Source organism: Anomalospiza imberbis, chromosome 5 (assembly GCF_031753505.1).
Source record: "Anomalospiza imberbis isolate Cuckoo-Finch-1a 21T00152 chromosome 5, ASM3175350v1, whole genome shotgun sequence".
Classification (NCBI taxonomy): domain Eukaryota; kingdom Metazoa; phylum Chordata; class Aves; order Passeriformes; family Viduidae; genus Anomalospiza; species Anomalospiza imberbis.
Genome location: NC_089685.1, coordinates 64,062,468 through 64,080,497, shown reverse-complemented (window position 1 = coordinate 64,080,497; position 18,030 = coordinate 64,062,468). Strand labels below are relative to the sequence as shown.

The 18,030-nt window shown below is 44.0% G+C and overlaps 1 protein-coding gene across 2 annotated transcripts; it reads right to left on the bottom strand.

The window, feature by feature from the left end:
• Positions 1-494: 494 nt before the first annotated feature.
• PDE6H (phosphodiesterase 6H) lies at positions 495-7,215 on the bottom strand. Of its 2 annotated transcripts, none has more exons than XM_068191573.1 (4): positions 7,032-7,215; positions 2,121-2,307; positions 1,828-1,868; positions 495-955 (listed from the first exon to the last, which is right to left on the bottom strand). In XM_068191573.1, the coding sequence occupies exons 2-4, from the start codon at positions 2,258-2,260 to the stop codon at positions 879-881; spliced, it is 258 nt and encodes an 85-aa protein (XP_068047674.1). In that variant the 5' UTR covers positions 2,261-2,307; positions 7,032-7,215; the 3' UTR covers positions 495-878. The 2 variants fall into 2 exon arrangements, with proteins under 2 accessions (XP_068047674.1, XP_068047675.1); XM_068191574.1 differs by lacking the exon at positions 7,032-7,215 and adding an exon at positions 5,466-5,678.
• Between the last annotated feature and the right edge of the window lie 10,815 nt (positions 7,216-18,030).

Below are 18,030 nucleotides of genomic sequence, written 5' to 3'. Positions count from 1 at the left end.
CAAGCATGTCCTGGGGAGCAAATGTCTTATGTAAATATGTATTGGCATGGGGAAAAGTGTCACACAGGGCTTCCCATCAAAGGAGAGGAAATGCAGCATCATTTGGAGGGCTGCTTCTTTGGAACTGCAACCACAAAGGAACGAATAATAGGATTAATTCACTTAGCTATTGATCTCAGACACACATATATTCATTTAACTTTATGAGAGCAGCCAAACTCTCATGGTTCATAGCCTGTGGGCAGTACAGCAGAGACAGCATTTACAAGCCCTTTTCCCCATTTGCTGATGAGGTAAATCTTAGCAGCATGTTCCTTACGGTGAGCCGCTGGGGAAGGATCTCCTATGGAAAACAGCCTAATGTCTGGGATTGGTGACTCTAATGCCATTCTCTACAGATGTACTCTGAGCAAATAATTGGTGGCCCAAATAACACTGGGACCTACCCATGGAAATTCTATATAGAAAGCTGAAGAAAGGGAGGGAAGGAAGAAAACGGAATAGGCTGATTTCATTAGGTCTGGACATACATGCACACAGTATCTCAGCTAATCACGGAAAAAGTTCAGATACAGCCTCTCTGTATTGCCATAAATCCTGAAGATCTGTGACAGTGAGAGAAGAAAGAATATGGTGCAGGGAGACATTAAGACATTTTTCAGTAGTTTCATCACATGGAACATGAGGTCTGCTCAGGGTCCCAAATAACTTCTTTGCCAAATTAATCTGCAAAGTTAAGTTTCTCATAACTAGCTCTTACAAAAACACCCTGTCCATAAGCAAGTGGACGCAGGGGCCAAAAGTAAGTGTCAAAGGTGGTAATGACCATGCTGGGATCTGTGGAGTAACCAGGTGACACCAGTAGAGATGCTGACACCTTAGATGATCCCAAACTGGGCCAGCTCATGCAGTTCCAGATGGCTGAAAGCTTCCCATGGGCAAATCACAGTGATATCTGCAAAAGAGGAAAATGACAAATGTGTTCTCATAGTCCAATGCACTCCTTGGATTTATTTTTTATTAATGGAAAGGCTGTTTTACTCAGGAAATGTTAACAAGAATGAGATTCCGTTTGAAGGTTAAATGGGCAGATGAGCATTTCCAATCCTGTACTACCTGTCAGACCAAACCAGATCAGTGTATATTCTCTCTGTGAGCAAAAGCAAGCCAGCAGTTCCTAGCCTCTTCAGTGACTATGTAAACTGGTGTAAAAGTGAATTCCAGTTATGTGATTTCTCCTGTTCTTATAAATTACCTGTAGCCAAACTGTGATCTCCTCGAAGACGTCTGCAGTTTTAGATCAGATGCTGAATAATTTGGCCTACAATATTCAGGATCTGTAACTCTACCAACACGTCAAAGTTCTGACTGGCTACAGCTCATCCAATGCATGTTTCTCAATCCCAGATGGGTACATAAAATTCTTAAAATTAGGATTCTGATGACAACACAAATACTTAACCATCTGGGATTTAGTTTCTGTGATTTTTTGGTATTAATAGCTTAGCATTTAGCATTTATTTGAGAATCTCATGCTGCAGAAATTCTAAGCCAGAGTATTAGCAGAAAACAAACAAGCACTTCTGCAGCCCAATGCAGATATAGTCTGAAGCTGAAGCATACATAAATGGCCTTTCCTTCACGTAGTGTACGTAAGCATAAGCATGAATGTGGCAGCTTGGGGAGGCAGAACTAGTGTTCTCTGGTGACCCTGAGAGCTGCAGACAGGCCAGGGAAACAGAGGCACCCCAGAATCCTCTCCCATGATCAAGTCTGTCTGCACTAGTACTAAAGCAGGACATGACAACAACATCCTGCAGAGCTTACCTGTGCCCAACCCCTCCATGCCTGGGATGTCATCTCCAAACCTAGGAGAGAAAAGAGCAGGTAAGGAGTGAGTTTGGGGCAGCAGAAAGGAAAGGGGAGATGCCCTAAACCCCCAGCCAAGGAAGAAGAATTGTGGGTAGGGGGTAGAAGAGAAGCAGCTCCAGGCTGGAGAGCTGAGGGGGCAGGGGGAAGCCTTCTGGCTCCTTGCCCAGGGGAAGATGCACAGAACCACAATGTAGCAGTGGGGAGCTACTCAACTAGCACGGTTTCTTTTCTTTCCAAAATTCCCTTACCCTCTTACTCCTTTTTTGGGGGGCTTGCTCTTGAACTGCCTTGTCTGTCTCTGCTTGAACTTGGGAGGCCCCTTGCGTGGTGTGGTGGGACCGGTTGAAGCATCTCCAGTGTTGAGGTTGGCGGCTGGGGTCTCACTCATCGCTGGGCTGTGTGCAGCAGGCACGTGCCTCTCTCAGATCCCTCTGTCTGCAAGATAACAGCAAGGACTGACACAATGTTCTGCTTATCTTTTCCAGCTATCAATAGTCAGATGACAGAATTATGGAAAATATAATTGTGACAGGATTAAAGATAATGGTATTAAAGATAAAGAAAGATTGTAATGCATACAAATTAGGCAGGGTAGCACTGCCTTTCATCTGGCATGCTACAATTAAGATGCCAAACAAAGAGCATTTGAGCTAAGGCCAAAAAGACATTTACCCCATGGTGCAATGTCTTGCAGAGCCATGAAGACTAATACCTTCTTTTGTCTCAAACACAGTTGCACTCTTGGAGACAGGTTGCTGCAGAAGCTTGCCCCACAATTTAAGTAAAAGAGGGAGTTTAATGCCAATGTTGGAATTTTTTTCCTAGCTAGCCTTGGAACAGCATTGCTGAGGTTTTTGCTCAAAAAAAAGAGGGAGTTTAATGCCAATGTTGGAATTTTTTTCCTAGCTAGCCTTGGAACAGCATTGCTGAGGTTTTTGCTTACTGGTTCATGAACTGGACTACTACAGGAGCCACGAAGACACATGTATGGCTTAGAGAAATATCCTGTCCTTGGGAATCACCACGATATACTTCACCTGTTCTCATACTTATGCCTAAGCATTACCTTTGGAACACTGATGGACCTGGGATGCTGGGCTAGATGGGTCCTTTGTCTGGCTGGAGCTGCAATTAGGGCCCAACGTTTGTCAATACCAAACTCATGGGAAATAGCACAAGATCATTGCAAGATTACACAGAAGGCTATGGCAACGCACTAGAGACTATCTTTTACGCAGAAGTTAATTTCACAAATTTCTCAGGATTTAGAAGAGTGAAGCCTGTAACTTTCTCCAGGATGTGCCCACTTTTGTATTTTTGAGCATTATATTACATGTGCTGACCCCTCTTCACCACACTGTGCAAGCCAAACTCCACAGGGGATAAATAGTTATCAGGGAGCAATTTCTGTTCAGGAGATATGTCTCCTGTCTTAGACAGCAGAACTGCTGCACTCAGCCTTTTGCTTCCTTCCCAGAGAGGACAGCTATAACTCTCACCAGTGCCCAAAGGGAAGCTTCCAGCCCTTCATCAAATTTTGTGCTAATTAGTATGCCATTAGTATTATAATGGTCTGAACAAGTGCATTTATGGATAAAAAGAAATGTAACTTTTTTCTTTCTTCCTTGAAGTCATGTTCTTCACCATGACTGTTATGTGTCTCCTATCTCCAGGTGTTCATCCCCGTGCATTCAGGCTGATGTAATCGCTGATGGAATTAACTTCAGGATTTGGTTCTAAAGACTAATCTCATTAGGCCACCATAGTACTCTGGCTTAATCCCCAACATCACCTGCTGTGACACTCTGGACTTCTAATCTCAGAACTATAAATGTCATCAAAGATTTTTTTTCTTAGTCTAAAGAGAGTTCATTCCTTTGTCCTGAAATAGCCAGAGCATTGGAAAGCAAATCCTTATATACAAGGAGAAAGATCATCTGAGCAATCTTCCTGTGTCACTTCCACATCTATACAAGGTGAAGAGCCATATTTCTGTATCTGTGGCTGTCTGGGCATCTTTCCATCTGTGTGGCAGTGGGATGGTTCCAAATGATAGCACCTAGAGGCAGGCTAGTTCTTCTGTCGCTTGTGGTCAGGCTTCTGTCTCAGCTGTAATATCCCAAGCAGGAGACTGGACAGGTTCCAGCAGCCCCAAATGGAGCAGCAGATGGTTGTGTCTGAAGCTGAAGTATGCACAGATGCTATTCCCCCGCGTGTAACACAACGCTTCCTAAGCACACACTGTGCCCACAAACACAAGGATCAGCTCAAACCATGGAAGTTACTTATTTGGCTGCCATCTCTGCAGTGCCTGAACAGTTGCCCAGTATTTACAACTTTCTCTTTTTCCTCACAGCATGGTGGCAGGACAGGCAAACACTGTCACCTTCTTCTTTTATAGAATGAGAATGGAAGTGCAGTGATAGGTATGACCTGTACTGCACTGCTGGGAGGAGAGATGAAATCTTTTGACTCACAAATTTTTAGGGCCAAACTGAGAGATGAAGGCATTTTGCTTCCAAAACAAAGACAGAATTTGGTCCTTCTCTGTTACTCAGGATGGGAAAAATTCAGATGATACTGCCCTACTACAGAATGCTTTGCATCAGAAAGCTGCTCCACAGCATGTCTGCTAATGTGCCAAAGTCTATTATTATGTTTGTCTCAGGTGCAATTTTAATCAGTAGGTTGTCTGTCTCAGTGTTAGACCCCCACTCCTGAACTAAAAGAGACATGCATCCACTTTTAAGCACCATGTTAATCCAAGTTACTTGGCACTCCTCTCAAGGGCTACTCCCAAAAGTACAACAGAATAAACAATCCAGCTAATAGATTTCCACCCCTTAGGACTGACATCCAAAACTTGAAAGATGCATTTGACCTCCATCTCCAACTGAATTCCCGCCCTGCTTCATTAACCTTTACTATGCACTGGCATGTTACCTTAACTACAAATATGTCTTTGAGGGTCAAAACTTCTTAAATCCTTGAGTCCACATTTCATCCCTGACTTCACTTAACAGAGAAATAGCTAATGGAAAGATTCAGTCATTGAAGTTTCTTTTTGCCCCAATCTGAAGTAGTTGTATCCATTTCCCAGATATTCAATAACCCAGGATTTAGAAGGAAAAAGGATCTGCACAAATCACACTTCATTCTCTCTCACCTGCATGAATTTAATAAAGAGCATTCAATGAAACTTTTAGCTAGGGACATTTCCAACATTAGGGACAATTCTAACTTCTTCATTACTAATCTACTTCTGTATTCTCCATGCATCACTAAAAAACAACAGAGAATGGAAAGCAACCTTAATGCTACATAACAACTTTCCTCTTGCCACTGAAATCAAGCTGCCTTTCCACCACCACTGAGCTGGTGGGACTTGCTTGCCATCATTAGAGTCAAAGAATTCTCCATTCATGCTGGAGTGGGCCCAGCCCCACAGCATGGAACCTGCCCCAGTTACCACAGCTTGTGAACAAACTGCTCCTACACACAGCCAGACAAGCACCCCAGGATCACAGATATGAAAGAAATGCCAATAGCAGCTTCTTCCCATGGGAATTTCACAGTCTTTTGTCTTACCATACCTGGTTACTTGGATAGTCCTTGGTACCAGATCAAACAGGTGGCTTGATGAAGGTTTTGAGTCTCCTCTAGATCTCTGCAAGTGCTATGCTGCCTTCTCCCAGTGTTTCCTGGTCTGCCAGAGCTCTTTTGCTTCTGCCAGCACCAGCAGGCAGCTCCTGGGCAAGAGCTGATGGCGTTGGATACAAAAACTGTTGAGGCATAAGATCCTCTGCATGTACTTCCTCTGCTCCCTCCTCTGATAAGGTGTTACCTAATTGCCCCTGACAGCATTTCTGCTCAGTCAAGGGCTTAATCCTCTAGGTAAGAGCTTTGCTTGCATCTGAATGCTAATTATACCTAATACACATTAATGGGCTTATCTCAGTTGCGTCAGAAATCCCACCTCGGGGCTTTGGCCAGGTTAATCATCCTTCTTTTAGTTTTATTTAAATTTAAAGGGGCTTGAATACTACTGACAAATGCTGACTCTTTAATCTGCACCATCCTTAATCTCTGACTCTCTGTGGAAAATGTCCCTGGCAGATAATGTAGACGCCTCACTTGATCTTCTTTTCAGACCATATTGCTGTAGGAACTCATCTTCCCCTGTTCAAAGCTTTCAAAAATACAGATTCCTCCATGTGAGCTTGTCTTGCGCTGCCTCTGGGCGTCAGACACAGAATCTCCATAAACCGTGGCCCTCCATGCAGATATTCTTCCGTGAGCAGAGAAAAGCCAGGGTGAAACATCCTTGTGCTCATGTTCTTTTTATGGGTTTCTTTCATGCTCAATCCAGTAGCATCATTCTTTCAGGCTTTTGTCAGGGAGTATCAAATCCAGGGCCTTTGAGGGGTCTCACAGCTCCAGTCTCAATTGCTTGAGGTGGCTAATCGTAGTGATGGGGAAAAGTCCAGGTGGGTTCAGCTCTTTCTGCTCCTGTGTCTTACACAGGATTTCAAATCCTTCATTCTGGCAGCAGTTTTAAGACCAAGAACAGGTGAAAGAAGATGCACTCTAAGAGACAGAAACTCATTTCCAGTAGAACTGTATTCCCAAATGAGGATCACTGGAAAGACTATCCCCGTTGAAAGAAGGGATTCAGTAACAGCAGAGGTACAGCATCACGTTATAAACTCCTCATTGGTGTGCCCTGCAGGTGTGGCTGGGCGCTGGGGCAGGAAACACCAGCTGCCTGTCCCAGCTGCTCCTCGGCAGCCCCCCACTGCTGCTCTCATGCAGGCTCAGCCAGCTGAGGACACAAGCCAAGGGGGTTCCAGGGAGCCCCAGCCGAGGGGTGCCCAGCATGAGGAACTGAGCAGCCCCTGCTTGTACAGCCAGGGAACTTTGAGACAAATCACTGCAGCAGCACCTGCCCAAATGATACAGGAAACAGAAAACAACCACGCAAGAACCACAGCTCCTTCTCCCAGCTACTGGATCTGTTCACTCTCTCCAAGCACAAACATCCAAATTTTTCCCCCATGGAGTTTTATTTGGACTTTTCTCTCCCCTGGGTTTTTCAGCCAGTTTCTTTTTCATCCCCCTGCCCTCCTTGCTATTGCTTTAAGCTCCTGGGGAACACTTACAGTGCCAAGGGCTCCTCTTGCAAATCATTCAACTCCCGTCCTCCAGCCTGCGTAGAAAGGGTCTCGAGGTGTCCTTTGTCCTCCAGATATACTCTGCCACCAGGTGACATCAGGGCATCAGTCGTGGGCGGGCATCTACACGGCAGGGGTGAAATGAGGGGAGCACTGTGAGACCAGAGTTGTGCAGGCAGAGCTCCAGCAAGGTCTGGAGGAGCAGCACAGCCGCGGCACACGCCTGAGGGGTGACGTGCCCCTTTCTGCAAGAAGGTTGTGGCTTCTCTGGAGCTTCTGGGGGGACATCTCTGAGAAGCAAAGAGAAATAAAGAAATAACCTGCCCTTTGAGTGATGCTGCTTCTTGGGAACACACGTGTCTGCACATGTCAGGGAAGGGAGGATTCCCTATCCCTCTCCTGTGCAGGTGAATGCCTGCAGGGGTTTCCAGTAAACTTCTCAGAGGTGCTGCAGGTGCAAGGACGCACCTTACAGAGCGATGCACGCAGCTAGCCCAGTGTCAACAGGGCTGAGTCCACTCAAGGGAGTCATAGGGAATGCTGCTGAGACACTGCCAGGGCTCTAGTGAAGCAGATGGGAAGGCAGGGGGAGAATGGGAGCCTTTGTGTTGCACGTGGGTGGCCAACCAGTCACTCCTGAGACCCAAGGTGTTGGGCTGAGGTAACAGCTAGGTCTCAGCCGGATACCAGAAGCATTGTTACTGTGAGGTGCCCCCAGAGGTAGAGCTCAACCCATACTCCAGCCCATCAAAATTCTATGTGTGGTAATGCTTACTATTTTATACCCAGTCATTGGTATCTCCCATGTGTTTTAACAGCCTGCTGTAACTGCCTGGAAGATCAGTGTCAGAGATGTAGAAAGACTTGGTGGAGTCTCAGGATGAAAAGAGAAGTTCCAGAGTCTGGCAAAAAGGTGCTGGAAGATCATCCTCATGCTCAGCTGCAGCAATGCCTCAGCCACAGCCTGTACCTGTTTGGAGGTATAACCACAAGGTTAACAACCCTCAGGGGCTCTTGGCCCTAGTGAAGCACCTCACACTTACCCTTGTTGAGCATCCACCTAACTGCACAAGATCAGGGCTGGCAGGACTGAAAAGAATCCCAGTAAATGGAGGAGCAGCAGGAGAATCAGAGCAACACAAGGGCAGAAGGAAACCAAAGTGTGGGTTTGTTTATGATGGATGGGATTTGTCTTTGGGTGGGGTTGGAGGAAGGGATTTTGGAGCAGCCAAGCCAGCCAGGGGTGTGACAGTGTGTGACCAAGAAGGGACAGTCTCTCACTGATGTGACAGACCCTGGCAGGGAACACCAGTCCAGCACTGCACTGGTGCTGAGCAAGAGTCCCATAGCTGAGGCCTCTGACCTTTCAGATGGCTGAAGTTAGACAAGATAAATCCTTCAGTGAGACTCTTAGCTTACATTGGAAAAATCAATAAGATCCTAGCCCTTGAGTGGGCACTGAGAAGCTGGGAAGTAAATCCTAGATGTAGCTGAGAGGCTTTCAATCTAGCAGAGAAGGAGCAAACACACATTCCCACACATTTAAGACAATCACACAGCTTTCAGAGGCTTGTGCAGTAATTTCTGGGCACAGGAAAGAGAACGGGGGCAGCATCTTGTTGGCGTCCTCTCTTTCCCTGTGATGACTAGAACTTGTATATAAATGTGTGGAGATTGATGCACTCATCCTCATCTGACAGCAGAAGTGATTACTGTGGGCAGGGACCTGCTTGTGTGGATATAAAGAGGTGCAGTCTGCTGGCAGCAGACTCACTCCCATCCCCGCTGCTCATTCCCATGTCTCCATCTGCTGCAGACAGGTTTCCAGGGGCTCCCCCTCCCCTTCTGCCTTCTTCTATGTAGGTAAAGTTGCTGGGGAAGTCAGCTGTACAGCCTTCTACTGCTCATTCCTGAGGCTTAAAAATTTACATATGTTCAGGCTGTTTGTTTTCAAAATACTCCCTTTGTTTTCCTGTTTTCCCAATGAAATTTGTTTCGTTTCCCTTTAACAAAAACTGGACTGTGGGAAAAAAAAATTTCCATGGTGTCACATGAAGATATTTTTTTTACCACTGAAAAAACATGACAGAAACTCCCAAAGGGCCCCACTTCTCATGTTCTTTCTTATCTCCTAGGATTACCAGTCCTCTCTCTCCATCCATACTCTTTCTCTCCCTTCCCCTCACAAAGTGGGTGGAATTTACTTTGCAGAGTTGTGGGTGCACAGCTTCCTATCAGAGCAAGAGGCACCTGCTTCATGTTCGTGTCTGGTTGCTGCACCAGATGGATGACAAGTCCTGCCCAGGGACTGAGAACCCAATCCCTGTCCCTCCCTGCCCAGGCTTTTCTTCTCCAGGAAATCCAGTGCCAATTTTTTTGGCCACAACAGTTGCCATTCGATCCAGAGCAGAGCTGCACCAGAAACCATGGTGTCCAGGTGGTAGCAGGAGTGCAGTCCTCATGGCCTCAAAGGAAAACTCAGGAGCTTCATCACCTCCAGCCAGATTATATTCTGTTCCAAGGAATAACTTAAAAAACATCTCCAAGGTTTCTGACCCTATTTATGAGCTGGTGTAGCCATGGAAACAGTAGTTATGCCAGAAATAGCAGCTCACTTGAATGACAAAGAAAACACAAGTTTACAAGACAGTCATTTTTCCAGAGGCTGACTGAGCTCATGGGACTGTGGGAGGAAATCCCAGCTGAGGCACAGACTCAGGGATGCAGCTGATAAGGGCTGTGGTTGGTGTGGGCCACAATAACTTTTGAAATGTATCCCTACAAACTTGTGCCACGTACTTGGGAGACTTTGTGCCTTACTGATAGAGATTTATCACTTGCCACAAAGATACCTAACTGGAGGTGAGCAGAGAATTAACCAGGCAGTAAAATGCTGGTTTCCCTTCTGAAGACAGGCAGCCCACCAAGTGCCTCTGGATCCCTGGTGAGGGAACTATGGTAGGACCTGGATTTAGAATGAGATTGTCTATTGGTCTCGTGGAAGATCAGCGAGGTTGTCATGTCAACAGCGTTTTGGTGAGAAACACAGTGGAGTAAGGTGCCTGCAAATGAGGACTCACATGCTGTGATCCTCCTCCTGCAGTGCTGACCATGTTCCTAAGTCTCATGTCATTTGTGCTAGGGTAGAAAAGAGAAACATACAGGGGATTGGGCTTTCCCTGGCACAGATATTTGGTTGTTTGAATACATGCAAATCAGTCTATTAAAAATGCAGAGAAGAAGGCACGCTCGTGGAGAGTTTTATCATTTTTCCTTCAGGAAATCTTGCACAGTTATTTTGGTGTCAGGATGAAGCATCTATAACAGCCTGCAATAAACAGGGTGTGCTGACTTTGGGAATCTGTGCCTGCTGCTGGATACTAAAGTTATGTTCAGTGTCACTGAGCTCAGCTTGCAGAAGAGCCTGATCTTGATACTCATTTCCACTCACACCCTGGAGACTTCTCTGGCAATAGGGCAGAAAGGAAAGAGGCTGAGGTCTGTTTTTCCACTACCAGAGCTCGAGAGGGAGAGTTTCATGACCAACCTGTAGAAAAGGATCCTTTGAGGAAACATAAATCAAGTGATAGGATTTTGCTGAACTATCAGCAACGGCCCTGTCTGTGCTACAAACTCAGTATTGGGGACATAACTAAGTCCTCAAGCCAAATGGCCTTTGCAAAAGCTTCTTCAGGAAAAATGAAGTCCCTGCTTTTCTTATTCAGTCAAGAGTGCTCTACTTGCACAGGTCAGAACACCATTACAGGCCCCAGGCTTCCAGGCACAAGTGCTTCAGGACATTCTGGTGCTCTTTAGAGCAGATGATATAAAACCATGTAGTCTGTCCTACACATCATTAGTTACCAGAGTTATATTTTCCTCTCAGTAATGAGTCCTACCTTTCTTGGAACAGATAACGAAGTCTTAGCATCTCACACTCACAAGGCTGCTATGTTAGCATGATTTTAGTAACTTACAGAAATGTTTCCCTGATTGGCATAAATCAGGGAAAGGAAAATCAAAAGAAATCCTCTCTCTTTTTTTTTTTTTTTGATAGCTCTTTTCACCATCAGATCTCAAGAGAGAGAACTACATTTTTATCATTCTTATTTGTAAGTATGGAAGAGATGGTGGAGAGAGTCCATAGACCTGCAGATAAGACTCAGCCATGCAGGCATCTGCTGAGGAGACTGATGTTCTTGGCCATGCAGCACAAAAAGCTCAGTCATTTCTAACTGCTTTGTGATTCATTGTTTAAGAGCATCCCCATGCTCATTGCAAAGCTGTCCCAAGAGAAAGCAATATCATTAGTGAGCATCCTTTCTGTGCACTAACTTTGCTTAATGTCTGCATCCAGGCTGTTGGTAATGACACAATAGGACTGACTTTGTTAGATCATTTTAAAAAGCATCCTTTCTTTCTTCTTTTCACTCTGCCTACACTTAAAATATCTGTTTTATTAATTTATAAGATTATTTTTCTCCTGAATGACATTGACAGAACAAGCTCAACATTCATATATTGAACTTAGCATTTTTCCCTTTTTTATCAAACCCAGGTAGTTAATCTGATTATCTATGTGACTGCTATAAATCTATGTGACTGTGGTTGCCCTTGAAAAAAATCACAGTTTCCACAGTATTGTCTCAAGAGTCTTATTCAGATTTTTCTTTTCTCATAATTGATTTCTTCTGTATGAATTACATGCCATGTACCTGTGAACAGTGATTAAATGGTACACTAGCACTCTCTAAAATCATGCATTGAAATAAACAGAGAAGTAAAACCACCTTGTTAAAAAAAAAAAGTGTGTTTTTATTTAAATAGAAATCAGAAAATCAGATCATTCCAGAGCTTTATTCAGTTTAAAACAGCGAAGCAAATGATTCAATGTCACTGGGCTAAGAAGAAGAAACTGTATACAACTCAGCTCCAGATATCTTCTTTCCTGACAGCTCCTTTTCTCATCTTTTTTTTTTTTTTTTTTATTCTCTTCTTTTTGAATGATTGATTCTTTCTGCTTGGCAACCAGCAGACCAATAAAGGAAGGCCTTCCTAAACATTTTGGTAGCATGTTTCTTTCTTCTTCTTAAGGGGGCACATATCTTCCCATGGCTTTCACACCATGGAACAGACATTCTTCCTTCCTCCTCCTACCACATAAAAGCACTGCTGTGCAATCTCATTCAGTTCAGCCCTTTGCCACCATTATTATGATTTTTTTTTCATGTAACAGTTGAGGCTTTCAGAAAGAAATTATTGCTTCTGGGGAGCATCTCACACTCTCCTTGGGAACATTTGACTAATGGGCAGAGGAGGCAGCTCTTCCAGTTCCATTATCTTGTCTCTTGGGTTGCTGCTCACCTCCCAGACACATGGATGCTAAATGCTCTAGCTGCCATGTGATAGCAGATCCCTAGTGGAAATAACTGTGGAAGGGAGAAAGCCAGGGGATGAAAATCTGAATAAATTTTTTTTTAAAATTGTTTTCTCATTTTATTACTTAGGTGTACTGCTAGTACAAAGCCTTCTGTTTTCCCCACAGGATCTTGCACAACTGTAGAGCTTAATGTTGTAAAGTTTGTTGGTTTGTTCATTTGTTTTTGTTTTTAATGGCCTTTCCCTGTCAGATTCCAACCTTTTTTTTTTTTTTAAGATCCTCTACACTCTTGTTTCCCCCTGGAGGTACACACACACAAATTGCTTTGAAGCTTCTTGCTGGGAGGCTGCTAAGGATATTTCTGTGCCAAGGACCTGGAATTGCAGCTTGCTTTCTGGTCCAGTCAAGCATCATAAACACACCACAGAAAAAGTGAATTGTTTAGTAGTCATCATTGCATGTGAGCATGTACATGTTGCACAAAGGATGTTCTGACAGTTTTGTATACATGAAGATTTATTTGTGGGACACTGAGAGCTGATGGTGTACTTTGATTGTAATGCTGAAAATTATTTCTAGGAAAAAAAAAGAAAATAAAGGAAAAGGAGAGAGGGGAAAAGGGAAAATTTTCCCCACTGACCAGCTGTGAAGGGATATGATGGGGTCCCATAGGAACATCCTCCTCTGAGGACTCTCTCCGATGCTGCAGGTGATGACGGTGAAAATGACCAGTATGATGATTTCTTGCCATGCTTTCCCTTGGTATGATACAATTTTCATCAAGAGCCACTTAAACTCCTATGGGTTATTTCTGGGTCTGTTTCTATTAGATCTGGGAGGAGAACGCTCATCATGTGCAAATGCTGCACATTCATTGCTTGTTAATCTTCTGTGAATATATAAAACTGGATAATATTTACTGAGAATTTAATAGCCATTGGTTCTTCCATTGAATACCACGTTTGTTTTTCTCCTTTATACACTGAAGTCTGCAATATAAAAGAAAAAGAAGGAGTGGGAGGAACAGCAATTCTCACACCAGTTCTTCCACAAGAATCCACCATAATAACACTGTGGGGGTTTACGGAGGCAGGGCTGTGAGAGCAATAATATGTGAACAGCACAAGTGCAATAAAGGAAAAACATTGCCACAGAGAGGCTGCTAATTATTGTCTCATGGCTTTGAGAGATGTTATATAGCTGCAAGCAGCATACCCTGAGCTATGGGGTATATAAGGCATCTAAGACATAGCCAGAGGCTGGACACAACCTGACTTGAAGCCATAAATTCTGGTATGCAATCAAGTTCCTTGTTGAGAGTACTATTTAGCACAGGAATGTCAGGGTGCAGCTGGCAAGGGAGATTTCCCAAGGTCAGCAGAGGAGGAGAGGATGCCTCTAAGCTCTCCTAATTTAGTCCCAGCTTCAGCTCTGGCTGTTTCAGAAGAAAGTCACAACACAGGGAGGAATGCTTGAATAAATAACTCCTAACACCCTGCTTGGTGATCAGCTTAGAACTGAGATTTGATTACACTTGCTGAGATTTGACCTTACATAACCACCTGTTTTCTGAGAGGTCCTAAAATAATCCAGTTCCCTTTTAAATCCAGCTCTGGTGGGTGACTTCTCTAGGACACCTTCACCTGCAGAACTCTGCCTTCTGCCACGGCACCAAGTGAGGGATGGAGAGCAAAAGCTGCTTTCCTGCATGCTAGGCTCTGGAGTGCAGGGGATGCAGAGAATTCACCTCTGCTCCCCCATGACAGGGACCATCTTCCCCTCAACAAGCCCTGTCCTCTCACTCTCCCCCTCCTACTAACTCCCTCTCTCTCCTTCACGGAGCTGCTCTGTCAATCCTCAGCCTTCCTCAGGCTAGATTCTGAATGAAACTGGCTGTTTTGCCCCTACCCTCTCATCCGCACAAAATCCTTTTCCTTCCTCTGTATTCCTGTTTCCCTTGCTTCCTCAGGGGATTGTGAAGTGACACGTGAAGTCTTTGCACACCTTCAGGCTTGTGACAGGGGTTATGGGATTAGCACTTTAACAAGCCTGAAAGCTGCTTAGACAAGTATTAAATCTCCAATCTCTCCATCTTTCAAAGAAATCACTTCTGGAGGAGCTGGAGAGATGGAACACAGTCATGTCTTCAGGGGTCAGCTCTTCATCCAGCTGAGAGTCCTCAAGTCCAGTGGCTAGGTGGTTTGAAGGGATTTTCATGGGACTTGGGGTTGGAAAACCCAGTTAAACCCTTCACAGGGGCTTTGTGTTGGCACCTCAAAGTGCCTTCTCTCTCTTTGCTCTTCATGCTGAACACTTGCCTGGCATTTTATCTAGCCTCCATCCCTTTCTTCCCTTCCCACCCCGAGGGCTGAACACTCCTTTGCAGCACTTCAGAAGGGGTGAGTAACAACAAGTAAGAAGAAAACAGGCACCACCTTGTCCTGTGTCCTAGGCACAACAGGAGCAACCTTACGATGCTGACTTCTAAAGCCAATGCCGGGGCAATTTGTGCCTGTGTTTTATTCAGAGGAGATGAATTCATGCTTCATTGGCTGTATCACCCTGTTTATCCCGCTTAACTGAGAGTCAGAGAAGGCAGTGCTGGGATAACCAGAGTTGGGTGGCACCTTGTGGTGCAGTGAATGCTCCCCCATATGGCAGGGAATGCTCATGTTGGAGCTCCCTGACCTGTCACCTTGCCCATTCCCACCCCCTCGTGACTGCCTCAGGACCGGATTACCTCCTCCCATCTCTGCAGGGAAGAGGATCTCTGCATGTAGTGAGGGACACCATCCGGGGACACCGTCTAGGGGACACTCACGGCCAAAACTGACCTTGCTGCCCCTGCTGACGTGAATTTGCTGAACTGTGAGGTCATCTTCCCAGCGTGTCACCTGTAGCCTTCCTGGAGACTGTAAAAAGCTTGAGGAGGAGGCAAAACTCATGACAGTGACAGCATTCAGCAACATTATTCATTAGAGAGAAATCAGTGTTAGTAACACTATGTACCGAGTTCACTGAAAATGCAAATTGGTAGTTCCAAAACAAATCACTTTACAGGAGCAGCATTAAAAAGTATTACTCTACTGAGCTTCTCAAAATTACAAACATGGACTCCCTACCTGGACCGAAATCTCTTTTCATTTTTCCCCTCAGAGCTTTCAGCCTGGGAAATTTCAGCTCCAAATTAGATAGCTTTGGAAATTACAAGTAGGTGAAAATAAGAGATTCTAACAGGTGAAACTTTTCATGATTAGTCACTTTTAAAGGTCATAAAGTAGTTCTGTTCCTCAAATGCAGCAAGCAACCTGCTCCACAGAAGATGGAGATGACATTTAGCAGCACAAAGCTGCACTGTACCACCACTGTAAAAAGTTCAAATCTAGAAATACTGGATACCTAATGGCAGCAATCCAAATTTAAACAGGAAAATAAGTGCCTAATTTTTTTAACCTTGCAGTTTTTTAAAAAGTAAAGGTTTATTGTTTCCAATAGGGGGCTACAAACATATACGACTGTTGGGAGCACAGGCTGTGTAGTTGAAGGATATGCATTTAAAATTTTGCATAAACTTTTTGAAATAAACTTAGACACTAGTGGTTGATCACACTTATTATTGTGGTCTACTAATTGTACAATCAGCTGTTATCAGTGGGGTAAAATTAAGTAAGACCTAATAAAAATATTTTAAGTAAAAAAATATATTTTCCAGCTAAGAACACATTTGAAATTTTACCATGTTTTTTGCAATAAAGCAGGTATATTTTAGCTGTTGGCCCTGCCTCCTTCTGTCACAGACAAAAGAACTGGCTGAGGATGGAAAATGTCTGCCAAGAGATGATCTTCATGGCATGGCATCAGTTTGTCAAAGATGAAATACTCAGTGGTAGAGATTTGCTTTCAGTGATGTCCTGCTCCATTGTGGTTCAAACCTTTCCTTTCTTCCAGCAGAGCAGTGACGTGGTTCCCCAGCAGGATGCTGGATATGCTGACCCAAAGGATCATGCCTGGCTTCTAAGTTCCCATCTGCTTGGCATGGTGCGATTCCAACGTCTACATCTCCTTCTCACACTGCTTATGAATAGGAAGAGGAGGCACAGAGCAATTACATGATGTCCCCGTGATTACATACTGACTAATTTCTAATTTAGGAGTAAAATCTGTTTCCTCTGCATGCTAGGCAGATGAGCCCATGGAGGTTGAACATACATATAGATGGTGGCACACAGCTACTCATCCCTATACCTTTATGAATATCTGTGGATAAACTGATCTTAATTTATGCTCACATGTATTTAGAAATACTGTGTAAATAGATACACAAAGGCACGTGCCGTCTGTTGTTTAACTAAAAAGAAACCCACAAAAGACACCAAACTAATCTTGATTATTCCTCAGCAAGAATGAATGCAATAACACTACTTACAATTGCACTGTTCAGTGGCTAAAACCTAGGAAATTTCAAACCAAGCCATGAGTGAACAGAAACCTCAACCCACACCTCCTCCCAGCTAACTGTGTTAAGCTTCTAAACTGAAATCAGAGACTTAGTCCAGACAGCAAAGAAACCAAAACAAGAAGCTGTGGTACAAGACACAGGGGGCTTCCTTAAATCTTTCCATAGTTAACACATCCAACTCTTCACAGCTTTCCCAGGCCAGGACTGCTTACATGAAAAATATGAACTGCCATAAAGCGGCACTGTAATTGAAAGAGTTTGCTTTGTCCTTTCCTTATCCCCATCCCACTCAGCCACTGGTGCTGGCATAAAAGTTTAACCACATTTGTCCATTATAAACAAGTATGGGGAAATCTATCTGTGTTGAAAACTCACCAATATATACTTACACATTTGCTTACATGTTTTTTCCCTGGTACCATTTGAACTCATCTATCTACTGTCTTCAAGTCAGGTCCCTTGTGCTGGCCCAAGGGAAGGGTTAGTGTAGCAGTGAAAAAGAGTGGCAGAGAATAAAATAATTTTTCTTGCTGGTGAAACAAATTAATGTAAGCTTGAAATGTTTCTGAGGCTATAGCCCCTGATAAATGGGCATCCATTGTCAGACAGGTATGTGTTCTGTTTTTCCCTTGAAATTCATGAAGTAAGGATCATTGTGCCACCCCATAACCTAAATGAAAGCAATATCTGGCTGGAAAAATCATTCCGCCTCTTCTGAGATCTGTTAATCCCTAAAGAAGATCTCTTTCCCTAAGTTGTTTACAACCTTTAAAAATTTGTGTACAATAAACACTTTTAATGGACATGTGGATCTGAGGCAGTGAATGTAAGCCCATTGGCAATAGATATGCTTTGCTTATTTTGCTGTCGTAAATGCATTAAGAGCAGTCTATCAGCCATTGCAGGCCCAGATTTGTTGTTTGCAAACCAAAATTGTTGTGCACTGATGACCATGTACATGAAGGATTTATGTGACTGATGAACTAAGCGGACACTCCATGAGGGGCAAAGAAAGAGGAAACCTGCTGATATTTCACAAAGTAAGGGATGTAAAATCTTTTTGATCATATAAGCAACCCTGGGAAATGAGAGCTTTTTCTTCCTGAGGTAGCTCATCTTTGAAACTGCTTGTGTGAGAACGGCTGGGA